At 45.5% G+C, this 18870-nt stretch overlaps 1 protein-coding gene across 1 annotated transcript in view; it reads left to right on the top strand.

Moving 5' to 3' along the window:
* The window catches only part of LOC129829423 (filamin-A-like), a 313184-nt gene that overhangs the window by 78157 nt on the left and 216157 nt on the right, over window positions 1-18870 (top strand). The window contains exons 17-22 of the mRNA XM_055891112.1: window positions 3273-3363; window positions 3459-3746; window positions 9223-9335; window positions 9551-9700; window positions 9775-10093; window positions 14006-14179. Of these exons, the coding sequence (XP_055747087.1) occupies window positions 3273-3363; window positions 3459-3746; window positions 9223-9335; window positions 9551-9700; window positions 9775-10093; window positions 14006-14179 (1135 nt within the window). The remainder of the gene's footprint in view (window positions 1-3272; window positions 3364-3458; window positions 3747-9222; window positions 9336-9550; window positions 9701-9774; window positions 10094-14005; window positions 14180-18870) is intronic.

The raw sequence follows: 18870 nt of genomic DNA, 5'->3' as shown, positions 1-18870 counted from the left end.
AGTAGGTAGTTAGTGTTACACATCAGCATGGCTAGTTAAATAATACAGTAGGTAGTTAGTGTTACACATCAGCATGGCTAGTTAAATAATACAGTAGGTAGTTAGTGTTACACATCAGCATGGCTAGTTAAATAATACAGTAGGTAGTTAGTGTTACACATCAGCATGGCTAGTTAAATAATACAGTAGGTAGTTAGTTAGTGTTACACATCAGCATGGCTAGTTAAATAATACAGTAGGTGCATTTGAAAAAGCGGACTCAACTACTACAACACCGTGTGTGTATATTTGACCGACGGGCTCGATTTGGTCTTACGTAGCAACATTTGAAATTGTGTTTTTTACGTTGGATAGAAGTAGAGACTCTGAGCTAGAAAATGGTATATCATACACTACAGTTGAGGAACAATGCGCAAGTAATTCTGCTTTGAAAGTTGATAAACTTTTGAGAAAATGGCCCTTGAGTGTTTTGGTACACCTACTGGAGAGCTCTTCTTTGTCTCCACCCATTCAGCATCGTTCACGCCTTCTTAAGCTTTAGCCCCGCCCATCTCTTTAAGGATTCACATGTGAGGCTATGTACTAAACAACCAAAAATGTCAAGACTAAAGGCTGGTTTATACTACGAGTGTGTTTGTAAATTGAATCTGAAATGGCAGAGTGTACTCTGACTGTTTGTAAACTCAGAGAGTTGTCAAATTGTCCATTCGTAAATTCAGAGTGATTCGCTCTCGGAGCGTTTAGAAAGCACACTGGACGCTCTGGCCGAGGAGTAGGGTTGATCAGAGAGGACACTGGACACTCTGGTTGAGGAGTAGGGTTGATCTGAGAGCACACTGGACACTCTAGAGGAGGAGTAGGGTTGATCAGAGAGGACACTGGACACTGGCTGAGGAGTAGGGTTGATCTGAGAACACACTGGACGCTCTGGTTGAGGAGTAGGGTTGATCAGAGAGCACACTGGACACTCTGAGAGCACACTGGACACTCTGGAGGAGGAGTAGGGTTGATCTGAGAGCACACTGGACACTCTGGTTGAGGAGTAGGGTTGATCTGAGAGGACACTGGACACTCTGGTTGAGGAGTAGGGTTGATCAGAGAGCACACTGGACGCGCTGGCCGAGGAGGAGGGTTGATCAGAGAGCACACTGGACACTCTGGTTGAGGAGTAGGGTTGATCTGAGAGCACACTGGACACTCTAGAGGAGGAGTAGGGTTGATCTGAGAGCACACTGGACACTCTGGTTGAGGAGTAGGGTTGATCAGAGAGCACACTGGACACTCTGGTTGAGGAGTAGGGTTGATCAGAGAGCACACTGGACACTGGCTGAGGAGTAGGGTTGATCTGAGAGCACACTGGACACTCTGGTTGAGGAGTAGGGTTGATCAGAGAGCACACTGGCTGAGGAGTAGGGTTGATCTGAGAACACACTGGACACTCTGGTTGAGGAGTAGGGTTGATCAGAGAGGACACTGGACACTCTGGTTGAGGAGTAGGGTTGATCAGAGAGCACACTGGACACTCTGGTTGAGGAGTAGGGTTGATCAGAGAGGACACTGGACACTCTGGTTGAGGAGTAGGGTTGATCAGAGAGCACACTGGACACTCTGGTTGAGGAGTAGGGTTGATCAGAGAGCACACTGGACACTCTGGTTGAGGAGTAGGGTTGATCAGAGAGCACACTGGACACTCTGGCTGAGGAGGAGGGTTGATCAGAGAGCACACTGGACACTCTGGTTGAGGAGTAGGGTTGATCAGAGAGCACACTGGACACTCTGGCTGAGGAGGAGGGTTGATCAGAGAGCACACTGGACACTCTGGTTGAGGAGGAGGGTTGATCAGAGAGCACACTGGACACTCTGGTTGAGGAGTAGGGTTGATCAGAGAGCACACTGGACACTCTGGCTGAGGAGGAGGGTTGATCAGAGAGCACACTGGACACTCTGGTTGAGGAGGAGGGTTGATCAGAGAGCACACTGGACACTCTGGTTGAGGAGTAGGGTTGATCAGAGAACACACTGGACACTCTGGTTGAGGAGTAGGGTTGATCAGAGAACACACTGGACACTCTGGTTGAGGAGTAGGGTTGATCAGAGAACACACTGGACCCTCTGGCTGAGGAGTAGGGTTGATCAGAGAACACACTGGACACTCTGGTTGAGGAGTAGGGTTGATCTGCGAGGACACTGGACACTGGTTGAGGAGTAGGGTTGATCAGAGAGCACACTGGACACTCTGGTTGAGGAGTAGGGTTGATCAGAGAGCACACTGGACACTCTGGTTGAGGAGGAGGGTTGATCAGAGAGCACACTGGACACTCTGGTTGAGGAGTAGGGTTGATCAGAGAGCACACTGGACACTCTGGTTGAGGAGGAGGGTTGATCAGAGAGGACACTGGACACTCTGGTTGAGGAGTAGGGTTGATCAGAGAGCACACTGGACACTCTGGTTGAGGAGGAGGGTTGATCAGAGAGCACACTGGACCCTCTGGCTGAGGAGTAGGGTTGATCAGAGAGGACACTGGACACTCTGGTTGAGGAGGAGGGTTGATCAGAGAGCACACTGGACACTCTGGTTGAGGAGGAGGGTTGATCAGAGAGCACACTGGACACTCTGGTTGAGGAGGAGGGTTGATCAGAGAGCACACTGGACCCTCTGGCTGAGGAGTAGGGTTGATCAGAGAACACACTGGACCCTCTGGCTGAGGAGTAGGGTTGATCAGAGAACACACTGGACACTGGCTGAGGAGTAGGGTTGATCAGAGAACACACTGGTTGAGGAGGAGGGTTGATCAGAGCGTTCTGACCTTACAACAGCAGTCAGCCACCCAAGCTAACTGGCTAATGTAGGCTAGCTACTTCCAGACACATATGAGAGAACAGCTCACTCTGACCATTTTATTCACCCTAGCAGAGCTGGTTAGGCTGTTTTCGTAAAATGTGTCAGTTATTCTGCCCTCTGGCACACTCAGACGAGAGTGCTGCGAAATTGGAGTAGATAGACAGAATGAACAATGTCCATTGAGACACATGAATATACCACTTCTTCCAACATAACATTACACATAACTTATTTGAAAAGTCATTACTTTATTACAAAGTCATTACTTTACTACTTTGCTCAAAAGTTTCTTAACATTTGTCATAATTAGTTAAAGCAATGATTTTGTATCCGCTGTCGTCAGACTTCGGCTGAATATTTTCCGCCATTTTCTTCACTTCTGAAAACGTTAGTGAAGTTAGAATGAGTCGTATGCCTCTCTGCGTTCCAGACCATCCCCATGACTCCCATCAGGATCAAAGTTGACCCGTCACATGACGCCAGCAAGGTCAAGGCCGAGGGACCAGGACTCAACCATAGTGGTGAGTCACACACACACGGTACACACTCACCTTTTCATCCACCAGAGATAATTAACCCTTCCCTGTTCCATGGCCTCTCTTCCCCCCTCGTCCAGGTGTGGAGTTGGCCAAGCCGACCCACTTCACAGTAAATACCAAGGCCGCAGGTAAAGCCAAGCTGGACGCTGTGTTCTCCGGCCCGGGTAAAGGAGAGACGGTCAAGGACTTTGAGATCATCAACAACCCCGATAACACCCATACGGTCAAGTACACCCCTGTCCAGCAGGGTGTTCTGGGATTGGCCCTCACCTACGGAGGAGATTCTATTCCCAAGAGTCCCTTCTCCATCCCCGTGGCACCAAGCCTTGACCTCAGCAAGATACAAGTGGCTGGACTGGGTGATAGTATGTACACTATAAAAACTAAAAATATTTAATTTTTATTTTCATTAACTAGGCAAGTCAATTAAGAACAAATTCTTATTTACAATGACAGCCTTCCATGGCCAAACACGAAAGACGCTGGGCCAATTGTGCACTTTGTGGAGTGGTTGAAAAATGAGTTTTAATGACTCCAACCTAAGTGTATGTAAACTTCCGACTTCAACTGTATATAGAATGCAGTGTATGTAGTTTTTTTTAGTACAGTATGTAGTGTAGATATATAGTATATTTAGAATGTATAGTATGTAGTTGAGATATATAGTGATATAGTATATATATAGTATTTATATAATGTAGTGTATATAGACAGAGATATAGTATATATCAGGCCCCGTGTGGCTCAGTTGGTAGAGCATGGCGCTTGCAACGCCAGGGTTGTGGGTTCGTTTCCCACGGGGGGCCAGTACAAAAAAAAGTATGAATGTATGTACTTGTAAGTCGCTCTGGATAAGAGCGTCTGCTAAATGACTTAAATGTAAATGTAAATGTATATAGTATGTAATGTAGATAGATAGTGATATAGTATATTTAGAATGTATAGTATGTATTTGAGATAGATAGTGATATAGTTATATCTAGTATTTATATAATGTAGTGTAGATAGACAGAGATATAGTATATATAGTATGTAGTGTAGATAGATAGTGATATAGTATATATATAGTATTTATATAATGTAGTGTATATAGACAGAGATATAGTATATATAGTATGTAGTGTAGATAGATAGTGATATAGTATATATATAGTATTTATATAATGTAGTGTAGATAGATAGTGATATAGTATATATAGTATGTAGTGTAGATATATAGTGATATAGTATATATATAGTATTTATATAATGTAGTGTAGATAGATAGTGATATAGTATATTTAGAATGTATAGTATGTAGTTCAGATAGATAGTGATATAGTTATATATAGTATTTATATAATGTAGTGTAGATAGATAGTGATATAGTATATATATAGTATTTATATAATGTAGTGTATATAGACAGAGATATAGTATATATAGTATGTAGTGTAGATAGATAGTGATATAGTATATATATAGTATTTATATAATGTAGTGTAGATAGATAGTGATATAGTATATATATAGTATTTATATAATGTAGTGTAGATAGACAGAGATATAGTATATATAGTATGTAGTGTAGATAGATAGTGATATAGTATATATATAGTATTTATATAATGTAGTGTAGATAGATAGTGATATAGTATATATATAGTATTTATATAATGTAGTGTAGATAGACAGAGATATAGTATATATAGTATGTAGTGTAGATAGATAGTGATATAGTATATATATAGTATTTATATAATGTAGTGTAGATAGATAGTGATATAGTATATATATAGTATTTATATAATGTAGTGTAGATAGACAGAGATATAGTATATATAGTATGTAGTGTAGATAGATAGTGATATAGTATATATATAGTATTTATATAATGTAGTGTAGATAGATAGTGATATAGTATATTTAGAACGTATAGTATGTAGTTGAGATAGATAGTGATATAGTATATATATAGTATTTATATAATGTAGTGTAGATAGACAGAGATATAGTATATATAGTATGTAGTGTAGATATATAGTATATTTAGAATGTATAGTATGTAGTTGAGATAGATAGTGATATAGTATATATATAGTATTTATATAATGTAGTGTAGATAGATAGTGATATAGTATATATAGTATGTAGTGTAGATAGATAGTGATATAGTATATTTAGAATGTATAGTATGTAGTTCAGATAGATAGTGATATAGTTATATATAGTATTTATATAATGTAGTGTAGATAGATAGTGATATAGTATATATATAGTATTTATATAATGTAGTGTAGATAGACAGAGATATAGTATATATAGTATGTAGTGTAGATAGATAGTGATATAGTATATATATAGTATTTATATAATGTAGTGTAGATAGATAGTGATATAGTATATATAGTATGTAGTGTAGATATATAGTGATATAGTATATAAAGTGGGGAGAACAAGTATTTGATACACTGCCGATTTTGCAGGTTTTCCTACTTACAAAGCATGTAGAGGTCTGTAATTTTTATCATAGGTACACTTCAACTGTGAGAGACGGAATCTAAAACAAATGTATGATTTTTAAGTAATGAATTTGCATTTTACTCACTCTACTCAGCAAACTGGATGTAATCTATCACAGCGCCATCCGTTTTGTCACCAAAGCCCCATATACCACCCACCACTGCAGGGTTTCTCAAACTCGGTCCTGGGCCCCCACCTGGGCACGCTTTTTGTTTTTGCCCTTGATGACCAGTTAGTTATTTGAATCAGCTATGTAGTCCTAGGGCAAAAACCAGCTAGCCAGTTTAGCGTAAGCTAGACTACCCAGGAAAGTCAACTTGGTAAGTATTTTCACGTGGGAAGAGGAAACATATGCCCGGGACAAATTCAAATGTTTTAGCATCACACACATAAGGGACACACACTCTTAATGCTTTATATCTGCCTCACACCTCACATTCCTCAATCTATCTCTTCTCTTCTTTATCTCTATCTCTTCTATCTCTTCTCTATCTCTTCTCTATCTGCTCTATATATCTTCATCTCTTCTCCTCTATCTCTTCATCTCTTCTATCTCTTTATATCTTATCTTCTATATATCTCTCTCCCCTCTTCTATCTCTCTCCTCTTCTATATCTCTCTCCCCCATCTTCTATATCTCTCTCTCCTCTTCCATCTCTCTCTCTACTCTTCTACATCTCTCTCTCCTCTTATATATATATATCTCTCTCTCTCCTCCTCTATATCTCTCTCTCCTCTTCTATCTCTCTCTCTCCTCTTCTATATCTCTCTCTCCTCTTCTATATATCTCTCTCCTCTTCTATCTCTCTCTCTCCTCTTCTATCTCTCTCTCTCCTCTTCTATATCTCTCTCCCCTCTTCTATATCTCTCTCCCCTCTTCTATCTCTCTCCTCTTCTATCTCTCTCTCCTCTTCTATCTCTCTCTCCTCTTCTATCTATCTCTCTCTCCTCTTCTATCTCTCTCTCTCTCCTCTTCTATCTCTCTCTCTCCTCTTCTATATCTCTCTCCTCTTCTATCTCTCTCTCCTCTTCTATCTCTCTCCTCTTCTATATCTCTCTCTCCTCTACTATATCTCTCTCTCTCCTCTTCTATCTCTCTCTCTCCTCTTCTATATCTCTCTCCTCTTCTATCTCTCTCCTCTTCTATATCTCTCTCCTCTTCTATATCTCTCTCTCCTCTTCTATCTCTCTCTCTCCTCTTCTATATATCTCTCTCCTCTTCTATCTCTCTCCTCTTCTATCTCTCTCTCCTCTTCTATATCTCTCTCTCTCCTCTTCTATCTCTCTCTCTCCTCTTCTATATATCTCTCTCTCCTCTTCTATATATCTCTCTCTCCTCTTCTATCTCTCTCCTCTTCTATCTCTCTCTCTCCTCTTCTATCTCTCTCTCTCCTCTTCTATATATCTCTCTCTCCTTTTCTATATATCTCTCTCTCCTCTTCTATCTCTCTCCTCTTCTATCTCTCTCTCCTCTTCTATATCTCTCTCTCCCTCTTCTATCTCCCTCTCCCCTCTTCTATCTCTCTCTCTCCTCTTCTATCTCTCTCTCCTCTTCTATATCTCCCTCTCCTCTTCTATCTCTCTCTCTCTCCTCTTCTATATCTCTCTCTCCTTTTCTATATCTCTCTCTCTCTCCTCTTCTATATCTCTCTCTCCTCTTCTATCTCTCTCTCCCCTCTTCTATACCTCTCTCGTCTCTTTTATCTCTCTCTCCTCTTCTATCTCTCTTTCTCTCCTCTTCTATCTCTCTCTCCCCTCTTCTATATCTCTCTCCTCTTCTATCTCTCTCTCTCCTCTTCTATATCTCGCTCTCCTCTTCTATATCTCTCTCTCTCCTCTTCTATATCTCTCTCTCTCTCCTCTTCTATATCTCTCTCTCCTCTTCTATATCTCTCTCCTCTTCTATCTCTCTCCTCTTCTATATCTCTCTCCTCTTCTATATCTCTCTCTCCTCTTCTATCTCTCTCTCTCCTCTTCTATATATCTCTCTCCTCTTCTATCTCTCTCCTCTTCTATCTCTCTCTCCTCTTCTATATCTCTCTCTCTCCTCTTCTATCTCTCTCTCTCCTCTTCTATATATCTCTCTCTCCTTTTCTATATATCTCTCTCTCCTCTTCTATCTCTCTCCTCTTCTATCTCTCTCTCTCCTCTTCTATCTCTCTCTCTCCTCTTCTATATATCTCTCTCTCCTTTTCTATATATCTCTCTCTCCTCTTCTATCTCTCTCCTCTTCTATCTCTCTCTCCTCTTCTATATCTCTCTCTCCCTCTTCTATCTCCCTCTCCCCTCTTCTATCTCTCTCTCTCCTCTTCTATCTCTCTCTCCTCTTCTATATCTCCCTCTCCTCTTCTATCTCTCTCTCTCTCCTCTTCTATATCTCTCTCTCCTTTTCTATATCTCTCTCTCTCTCCTCTTCTATATCTCTCTCTCCTCTTCTATCTCTCTCTCCCCTCTTCTATACCTCTCTCGTCTCTTTTATCTCTCTCTCCTCTTCTATCTCTCTTTCTCTCCTCTTCTATCTCTCTCTCCCCTCTTCTATATCTCTCTCCTCTTCTATCTCTCTCTCTCCTCTTCTATATCTCGCTCTCCTCTTCTATATCTCTCTCTCTCCTCTTCTATATCTCTCTCTCTCTCCTCTTCTATATCTCTCTCGTCTCTTCTATCTCTCTCTCCTCTTCTATCTCTCTCTCTCCTCTTCTATCTCTCTCTCCTCTTCTATCTCTCTCTCTCCTCTCTATATCTCTCTCTCCTCTTCTATATCTCTCTCTTCTATCTCTCTCTCTCCTCTTCTATCTCTCTCTCCTCTTCTATCTCTCTCCTCTTCTATATCTCTCTCTCCTCTTATATCTCAATTCAATTCAATTCAAGGGGCTTTATTGGCATGGGAAACATGTGTTAACATTGCCAAAGCAAATGAGGTAGACAATACACAAAAGTGAAACAAACAAAACGAATTAACAGTAAACATTACACATACAGAAGTTTCAAAACAATAAAGACATTACGAGTGTCATATTAAATATATACAGTGTTGTAACAATGTACAAATGGTTAAAGCACACAAGTTAAGTGTAAGTGTAAGTAAGCATAAATATGGGTTGTATTTACAATGGTGTTTGTTTTTCACTGGTTGCCCTTTTCTTGTATCTCTCTCTCTCCTCTTCTATATCTCTCTCTCCTCTTCTATTTCTCTCTCCCCTCTTCTATTTCTCTCTCATCTCTTCTATATCTCTCTCTCTCCTCTTCTATATCTCTCTCTTCTATATCTCTTCTGTTCCATATATATATCTCTTCTCTTTTATCTCTTCGATTTCTCTATCTCTTCCTCTATCTGTGTAGAGATGACGGTGGGTAAGGACCAGGAAGTGACCGTGAAGTCTGAAGGAGCAGGAGGCCAGGGGAAAGTCTGGGCCAATGTTACAGGGCCTTCTGGGAAGCCTGTCACCAGCAAGGTAGGGATGTAGATTGATCGTTTAAAAAAAAAAAATTATTCTCTTTTTAAAAACTGCATTACAATTATATGTTTATAAATGCTTTGTTGCATTTTTAAAAGCTTCATTACAGTTTATGTTCATTCTTAAAAATGTTGTGCTAAAACCAATGATGAAAGGTGCTTTACATGATGAAGGTTGTTATTGATTAGAGTGTTAATATTCGGATTATTCAGGTGGAGGCAGGTCTTAAACCAGAGACCAGTCAAGTGAAGTTTATCCCTTGGGAGGCGGGGCCATATCAGGTGGAGCTGACCTTTGACGGAGCTCCGATCCCAGGATCCCCCTTCAACCCCACCGCCTATCCCCCCACCGATGCCACCAAGGTAAACACGACCTCTAACCCCTGATCTCTAACCCCTGACCCTTAACCCTGTGCGTCCTGTTTCCTGTCTGTCAGGTGAAGTGTTCCGGCCCAGGGTTGGAGCGTGCCAAGGTGGGAGAGACTGGGGAGTTTGTGGTGGACTGTACCAGCGCGGGTCCAGCTGAGCTGACCATAGAGATCATCAGTGACACCGGGACAGAGGCAGAGGTCCACATCCAGGACAACGGAGACGGATCCTACACCATCACCTACATCCCCCTGTACCCCGGCTCCTACACCCTCACCATCCGCTACGGGGGGCAGGATGTACCCAACTTCCCCGCCTGCCTGACCGTGGAGCCGGCGGTCAACACCAGCGGAGTCCGCGTGTTCGGACCGGGAGTAGAGGGCAAAGGTCAGAGAGTGTTCTGTCCCCTAGGCTTGTCCTAAGCATGTGTTATATCTCGCAGGTCTATTAACTTGTCCTTTGTAGCTCAGTTGGTAGAGCATGGCACTTGTAACGCCAGGGTAGTGGGTTCGATTCCCGGGGCCACCCATACGTAAAATGTATGCACGCATGACTTTAAGTCGCTTTGGATAAAACTGTCTGCTTAATGGTCTGCACTGTGAACAAGAATGAATACATACAATATAGATATACAGTCAGAAGTTTAGACACACCTACTCATGCAAGGGTTTTTCTTTACTATGTTCTACATTGTAGAATAATTGTGAAACATCAAAACTATGAAATAACACATATGGAATCATGTAGTTCCCTAAAAATATGTCCCTTTGGTTCCTTCCCAAATTCCTTTGCACATTTGTGGCCTGCTGGAGGTCATTTTGCAGGGCTCTGGCAGTGCACCTCCTTGCACAAAGGCGGAGGTAGCGGTCCTGCTGCTGGGTTGTTGCCCTCCTACGGCCTCCTCCACGTCTCCTGATGTACTGGCCTGTCTCCTGGTAGCCCCTGCATGCTCTGGACACTACGCTGACAGACACAGCAAACCTTTTTGCCACAGTTCGCATTGATGTGCCATCCTGGATGAACTGCACTACCTGAGCCACTTGTGTGGGTTGTAGACTCCGTCTCATGCTACCACTAGAGTGAGAGCACTGCCAGCATTCAAAAGTGACCAAAACATCAGCCAGGAAGCATAGGAACTGAGAAGTGGTCTGTGGTCACCACCTGCAGAATCACTCCTGTTTTGGGGGTGTCTTGCTAATTGCCTATAATTTCCACCTTTTGTCTATCCATTTGCACAACAGCATGTGAAATTTATTGTCAATCAGTGTTGCTTCCTAAGTGGACAGTTTGATTTCACAGAAGTGTGATTGACTTGGAGTTACATTGTGTTGTTTAAGTGTTCCCTTTATTTTTTTGAGCAGTGTATTGATTTCACACGCAAATTGCACTTTACCCTAGTGTTGCTGTTGATGAGCATGCGTGTGTTTTCATTGAGGTAAATTCAAAGGGTTGTTATTCCTGATGGTTTTATATGATCATGATCATATACCAATACTTTGGATTTTCTTAAATACCAAAGTACAAAAACAGAACGGACTGTGACCCCAAAATCGCAATTCGTACTGAACTGTGGGTTTGGTGAACCGTTACACCCCAATTAAATGGCATATATTTGTATTTCTTAGTGTGTTCTGGGCCCTAGGTGTGTTCAGGGCTTTAGGTGTGATCTGGGCCCTAGGTGTGTTCTGGGCCCTAGGTGTGTACTGGGCTCTAGGTGTGTTCTGGGCCCTAGGTGTGTTCTGGGCCCTAGGTGTGTTCTGGGCCCTAGGTGTGTTCTGGGCCCTAGGTGTGTTCAGGGCCCTAGGTGTGTTCTGGGCCCTAGGTGTGTTCTGGGCTCTAGGTGTGTTCTGGGCCCTAGGTGTGTTCTGGGCCCTAGGTGTGTTCTGGGCCCTAGGTGTGATCTGGGCCCTAGGTGTGTTCTGGGCCCTAGGTGTGTACTGGGCCCTAGGTGTGTTCTGGGCCCTAGGTGTGTTCTGGGCCCTAGGTGTGTTCTGGGCCCTAGGTGTGATCTGGGCCCTAGGTGTGTTCTGGGCCCTAGGTGTGTTCTGGGCCCTAGGTGTGTTCTGGGCCCTAGGTGTGTTCTGGGCCCTAGGTGTGTTCTGGGCCCTAGGTGTCATCTGGGCCCTAGGTGTGTTCTGGGCCCTAGGTGTGATCTGGGCCCTAGGTGTGATCTGGGCCCTAGGTGTGATCTGGGCCCTAGGTGTGTTCTGGGCCCTAGGTGTGTACTGGGCTCTAGGTGTGTTCAGGGCCCTAGGTGTGTACTGGGCCCTAGGTGTGTTCTGGGCTCTAGGTGTGTTCAGGGCCCTAGGTGTGTTCTGGGCCCTAGGTGTGTTCTGGGCCCTAGGTGTGTTCAGGGCTATAGGTGTGTTCTGGGCCCTAGGTGTGTTCTGGGCTCTAGGTGTGTTCTGGGCCCTAGGTGTGTTCTGGGCCCTAGGTGTGTTCTGGGCCCTAGGTGTGTTCTGGGCTCTAGGTGTGTTCTGGGCCCTAGGTGTGATCTGGGCCCTAGGTGTGTTCAGGGCTCTAGGTGTGTGCAGGGCCCTAGGTGTGTTCAGGGCCCTAGGTGTGTTCAGGGCCCTAGGTGTGTTCAGGGCCCTAGGTGTGATCTGGGCTCTAGGTGTGTTCAGGGCTCTAGGTGTGTTCTGGGCTCTAGGTGTGTTCAGGGCTCTAGGTGTGTTCTGGGCCCTAGGTGTGATCTGGGCCCTAGGTGTGTTCTGGGCCCTAGGTGTGTACTGGGCCCTAGGTGTGTTCTGGGCCCTAGGTGTGTTCTGGGCCCTAGGTGTGATCTGGGCCCTAGGTGTGTTCTGGGCCCTAGGTGTGTTCTGGGCCCTAGGTGTGATCTGGGCCCTAGGTGTGTTCTGGGCCCTAGGTGTGTACTGGGCTCTAGGTGTGTTCAGGGCCCTAGGTGTGTTCTGGGCCCTAGGTGTGTTCTGGGCTCTAGGTGTGTTCAGGGCCCTAGGTGTGTTCTGGGCCCTAGGTGTGTTCTGGGCCCTAGGTGTGTTCAGGGCTATAGGTGTGTTCTGGGCCCTAGGTGTGTTCTGGGCTCTAGGTGTGTTCTGGGCCCTAGGGGTGTTCTGGGCCCTAGGTGTGTTCTGGGCTCTAGGTGTGTTCTGGGCCCTAGGTGTGATCTGGGCCCTAGGTGTGTTCAGGGCTCTAGGTGTGTTCAGGGCCCTAGGTGTGTTCAGGGCTCTAGGTGTGTTCAGGGCCCTAGGTGTGTTCAGGGCTCTAGGTGTGATCTGGGCTCTAGGTGTGTTCAGGGCTCTAGGTGTGTTCTGGGCTCTAGGTGTGTTCAGGGCTCTAGGTGTGTTCTGGGCCCTAGGTGTGATCTGGGCCCTAGGTGTGATCTGGGCCCTAGGTGTGTTCAGGGCCCTAGGTGTGTTCTGGGCCCTAGGTGTGTTCTGGGCTCTAGGTGTGTTCTGGGCCCTAGGTGTGATCTGGGCCCTAGGTGTGTTCAGGGCTCTAGGTGTGTTCAGGGCTCTAGGTGTGTTCTGGGCCCTAGGTGTGATCTGGGCCCTAGGTGTGTTCAGGGCTCTAGGTGTGTTCTGGGCCCTAGGTGTGTTCAGGGCTCTAGGTGTGTTCAGGGCCCTAGGTGTGTTCAGGGCCCTAGGTGTGTTCAGGGCCCTAGGTGTGTTCAGGGCTCTAGGTGTGTTCAGGGCTCTAGGTGTGATCTGGGCTCTAGGTGTGTTCTGGGCCCTAGGTGTTCAGGGCCCTAGGTGTGATCTGGGCCCTATGTGTGTTCTGGGATCTAGGTGTGTTCTGGGCCCTAGGTATGTTCTGGGCCCTAGGTGTGATCTGGGCCCTAGGTGTGATCTGGGCCCTAGGTGTGATCTGGGCCCTAGGTGTGTTCAGGGCCCTAGGTGTGATCTGGGCCCTAGGTGTGTTCTGGGCCCTAGGTGTGTACTGGGCTCTAGGTGTGTTCAGGGCCCTAGGTGTGTTCAGGGCCCTAGGTGTGTTCTGGGATCTAGGTGTGTTCTGGGCCCTAGGTGTGTTCAGGGCCCTAGGTGTGATCTGGGCCCTAGGTGTGTTCTGGGCTTTAGGTGTGTTCTGGGCCCTAGGTGTGATCTGGGCCCTAGGTGTGATCTGGGCCCTAGGTGTGTTCTGGGATCTAGGTGTGTTCAGGGCTCTAGGTGTGTTCAGGGCTTTAGGTGTGTTCTGGGCCCTAGGTGTGATCTGGGCACTAGGTGTGTTCAGGGCTCTAGGTGTGTTCTGGGCCCTAGGTGTGATCTGTTCTGTATTCTAGGCATGTTCTAAGCATGTGTTCTGTATTCTAGGCATGTTCTAATTATGTGCTGTGTGTTCTAGGCGTGTTCCGTGAGGCAACCACAGACTTCACGGTAGACGCGCGGCCTCTGACCCAGATGGGAGGGAAGCACATCAAGACAGTCATCCAGAACCCATCTGGAGCCGTTACCGACGCTGTCATCACCGACCACTGTGACGGAACCTACAGCGTAGAGTACACTCCCTACCAAGAGGGTGAGTTAGTCCATTACCTAGTACATCACCTAGTCCACTACCTAGTACACTCCCTAGTACACTACCTAGTACACTCCCTACCAAGAGGGTGAGTTAGTCCACTACCTAGTCCACTACCTAGTACACTACCTAGTACACTCCCTACCAAGAGGGTGAGTTAGTCCATTACCTAGTCCACTACCTAGTACACTCCCTACCAAGAGGGTGAGTTAGTCCATTACCTAGTCCACTACCTAGTACACTCCCTACCAAGAGGGTGAGTTAGTCCATTACCTAGTACATCACCTAGTCCACTACCTAGTCCACTATCTAGTCCACTATCTAGTCCACTACCTAGTACACTCCCTACCAAGAGGGTGAGTTAGTCCACTACCTAGTCCACTACCTATTCCACTACCTAGTCCACTACCTAGTACACTCCCTACCAAGAGGGTGAGTTAGTCCATTACCTAGTCCACTACCTAGTACACTCCCTAGTACACTCCCTACCAAGAGGGTGAGTAAGTCCATTACCTAGTCCACTACCTAGTACACTCCCTAGTACACTCCCTACCAAGAGGGTGAGTTAGTCCATTACCTAGTACATCACCTAGTCCACTACCTAGTCCACTATCTAGTCCACTACCTAGTACACTCCCTACCAAGAGGGTGAGTTAGTCCATTACCTAGTACATCACCTAGTCCACTACCTAGTACACTCCCTACCAAGAGGGTGAGTTAGTCCATTACCTAGTACATCACCTAGTCCACTACCTAGTACACTCCCTACCAAGAGGGTGAGTTAGTCAACTACCTAGTACACTACCTAGTACACTACCTAGTACACTCCCTGCCAAGAGGAAGAGTTAGTCCACTACCTAGTTCACTACCTAGTCCACCATCTAGTCCACTACCTAGTACACTCCCTACCAAGAGGGTGAGTTAGTCAACTACCTAGTACACTACCTAGTACACTACCTAGTACACTCCCTACCAAGAGGGTGAGTTAGTCCATTACCTAGTACATCACCTAGTACACTCCCTACCAAGAGGGTGAGTTAGTCCATTACCTAGTCCACTACCTAGTACACTCCCTACCAAGAGGGTGAGTTAGTCCATTACCTAGTCCACTACCTAGTACACTCCCTACCAAGAGGGTGAGTTAGTCCATTACCTAGTCCACTACCTAGTACACTCCCTACCAAGAGGGTGAGTTAGTCCATTACCTAGTACATCACCTAGTCCACTACCTAGTCCACTATCTAGTCCACTATCTAGTCCACTACCTAGTACACTCCCTACCAAGAGGGTGAGTTAGTCCACTACCTAGTCCACTACCTATTCCACTACCTAGTCCACTACCTAGTACACTCCCTACCAAGAGGGTGAGTTAGTCCATTACCTAGTCCACTACCTAGTACACTCCCTAGTACACTCCCTACCAAGAGGGTGAGTAAGTCCATTACCTAGTCCACTACCTAGTACACTCCCTAGTACACTCCCTACCAAGAGGGTGAGTTAGTCCATTACCTAGTACATCACCTAGTCCACTACCTAGTCCACTATCTAGTCCACTACCTAGTACACTCCCTACCAAGAGGGTGAGTTAGTCCATTACCTAGTACATCACCTAGTCCACTACCTAGTACACTCCCTACCAAGAGGGTGAGTTAGTCCATTACCTAGTACATCACCTAGTCCACTACCTAGTACACTCCCTACCAAGAGGGTGAGTTAGTCAACTACCTAGTACACTACCTAGTACACTACCTAGTACACTCCCTGCCAAGAGGAAGAGTTAGTCCACTACCTAGTTCACTACCTAGTCCACCATCTAGTCCACTACCTAGTACACTCCCTACCAAGAGGGTGAGTTAGTCAACTACCTAGTACACTACCTAGTACACTACCTAGTACACTCCCTACCAAGAGGGTGAGTTAGTCCATTACCTAGTCCACTACCTAGTACACTCCCTACCAAGAGGGTGAGTTAGTCCATTACCTAGTCCACTACCTAGTACACTCCCTACCAAGAGGGCGAGTTAGTCCATTACCTAGTACATCACCTAGTCCACTACCTAGTACACTCCCTACCAAGAGGGTGAGTTAGTCCACTACCTAGTCCACTACCTAGTCCACTATCTAGTACACTACCTAGTACATCACCTAGTCCACTACCTAGTACACTACCTAGTACACTCCCTACCAAGAGGTGAGTTAGTCCACTACCTAGTCCACTACCTAGTCCACTATCTAGTCCACTACCTAGTACATCACCTAGTCCACTACCTAGTCCACTACCTAGTCCACTACCTAGTACACTCCCTACCAAGAGGGTGAGTTAGTCCACTACCTAGTCCACTACCTAGTCCACTATCTAGTACACTACCTAGTACATCACCTAGTCCACTACCTAGTACACTACCTAGTACACTCCCTACCAAGAGGTGAGTTAGTCCACTACCTAGTCCACTACCTAGTCCACTATCTAGTCCACTACCTAGTACATCACCTAGTCCACTACCTAGTCCACTACCTAGTCCACTACCTAGTCCACTACCTAGTACACTCCCTACCAAGACGGTGAGTTAGTCCACTACCTAGTCCACTACCTATTCCACTATCTAGTCCACTACCTAGTACACTACCTAGTACACTCCCTACCAAGAGGGTGAGTTAGTCCACTACCTAGTCCACTACCTATTCCACTATCTAGTCCACTACCTAGTCCACTACCTAGTCCACTACCTAGTACACTCCCTACCAAGAGGGTGAGTTAGTCCACTACCTAGTCCACTACCTAGTCCACTACCTATTCCACTATCTAGTCCACTACCTAGTCCACTACCTAGTCCACTACCTAGTACACTCCCTACCAAGAGGGTGAGTTAGTCCACTACCTAGTCCACTACCTATTCCACTACCTAGTCCACTACCTATTCCACTATCTAGTCCACTACCTAGTCCACTACCTAGTACACTCCCTACCAAGAGGGTGAGTTAGTCCACTACCTAGTCCACTACCTATTCCACTACCTAGTCCACTACCTAGTACACTACCTAGTGCATCACCTATTCCACTACCTAGTCCACTACCTAGTACACTACCTAGTCCACTATCTAGTCCACTACCTAGTACACTCCCTACCAAGAGGGTGAGTTAGTCCACTACCTAGTCCACTATCTAGTCCACTACCTAGTCCACTATCTAGTCCACTACCTAGTACACTCCCTACCAAGAGGTCTAGTTAGTCCACTACCTAGTCCACTACTTAGTCCACTATCTAGTCCACTACCTAGTACACTGCCTACCAAGAGGTTGATTTAGTCCACTACCTAGTCCACTATCTAGTCCACTACCTAGTACACTCCCTACCAAGAGGGTGAGTTAGTCCACTACCTAGTCCACTACCTAGTCCACTACCTAGTACATCACCTAGTACACTCCCTACCAAGAGGGTGAGTTAGTCCACTACCTAGTCCACTACCTAGTCCACTACCTAGTCCACTACCTAGTACACTACCTAGTCCACTATCTAGTACATCACCTAGTACACTCCCTGCCAAGAGGGTGAGTTAGTCCACTACCTAGTCCACTACCTAGTCCACTATCTAGTCCACTACCTAGTACACTACCTAGTACATCACCTAGTACACTACCTAGTCCACTGCCTAGTCCACTACCTAGTCCACTATCTAGTCCACTACCTAGTACACTCCCTTCCAAGAGGGTGAGTTAGTCCACTACCTAGTACATCACCTAGTCCACTACCTAGTACACTACCTAGTACACTACCTTGTACACTACCTAGGACACTACCTAGAGTTAGTGAGTGAGTTAGTCCACTACCTAGTCCACTACCTATTCCAATATCTAGTCCACTACCTAGTACACTACCTAGTACATCACCTAGTCCACTACCTAGTACACTGCCTACCAAGAGGTTGAGTTAGTCCACTACCTAGTCCACTATCTAGTCCACTACCTAGTACACTACCTAGTACACTCCCTACCAAGAGGGTGAGTTAGTGCACTACCTAGTCCACTACCTAGTACATCACCTAGTTCACTACCTAGTCCACTACCCAGTACACTCCCTAGTACACTACCTAGTACACTATCTAGTCCACTACCTAGTACACTCCCTACCAAGAGGTTGAGTTAGTCCACTACCTAGTCCACTATCTAGTCCACTACCTAGTACACTACCTAGTACACTCCCTACCAAGAGGGTGAGTTAGTCCACTACCTAGTCCTCTACCTAGTACATCACCTAGTCCACTACCTAGTCCACTACCTAGTACATAGTTCACTACCTAGTCCACTACCTAGTCCACTACCTAGTCCACTACCTAGTCCACTACCTAGTCCACTACCTACTACATCACCTAGTTCACTACCTAGTCCACTACCTAGTACATCACCTTGTCCAGTACATAGTACATCACCAAGTTCACTACCTAGTCCTCTACCTAGTCCACTACCTAATACATCACCTAGTCCACTACCTAGTACATTACCTAGTCCACTACCTTGTACACTACCTAGTGCACTATAGTTTTCACTACCTTGTACACTACCTTGTACGCTACCTTGTCCACTACCTAGTCCACTACCTAGTCCACTACCTAGTACACTACCTAGTAGAGAAGAAATGGGAGAAACTCCCCAAATAAAGGTGTGCCAAGCCTCTAGCATCATACCCCAGAAG

This window comes from Salvelinus fontinalis, chromosome 31 (assembly GCF_029448725.1).
Source record: "Salvelinus fontinalis isolate EN_2023a chromosome 31, ASM2944872v1, whole genome shotgun sequence".
NCBI classification, from domain to species: domain Eukaryota; kingdom Metazoa; phylum Chordata; class Actinopteri; order Salmoniformes; family Salmonidae; genus Salvelinus; species Salvelinus fontinalis.
This window is presented reverse-complemented; position numbering and strand designations above follow the sequence as displayed.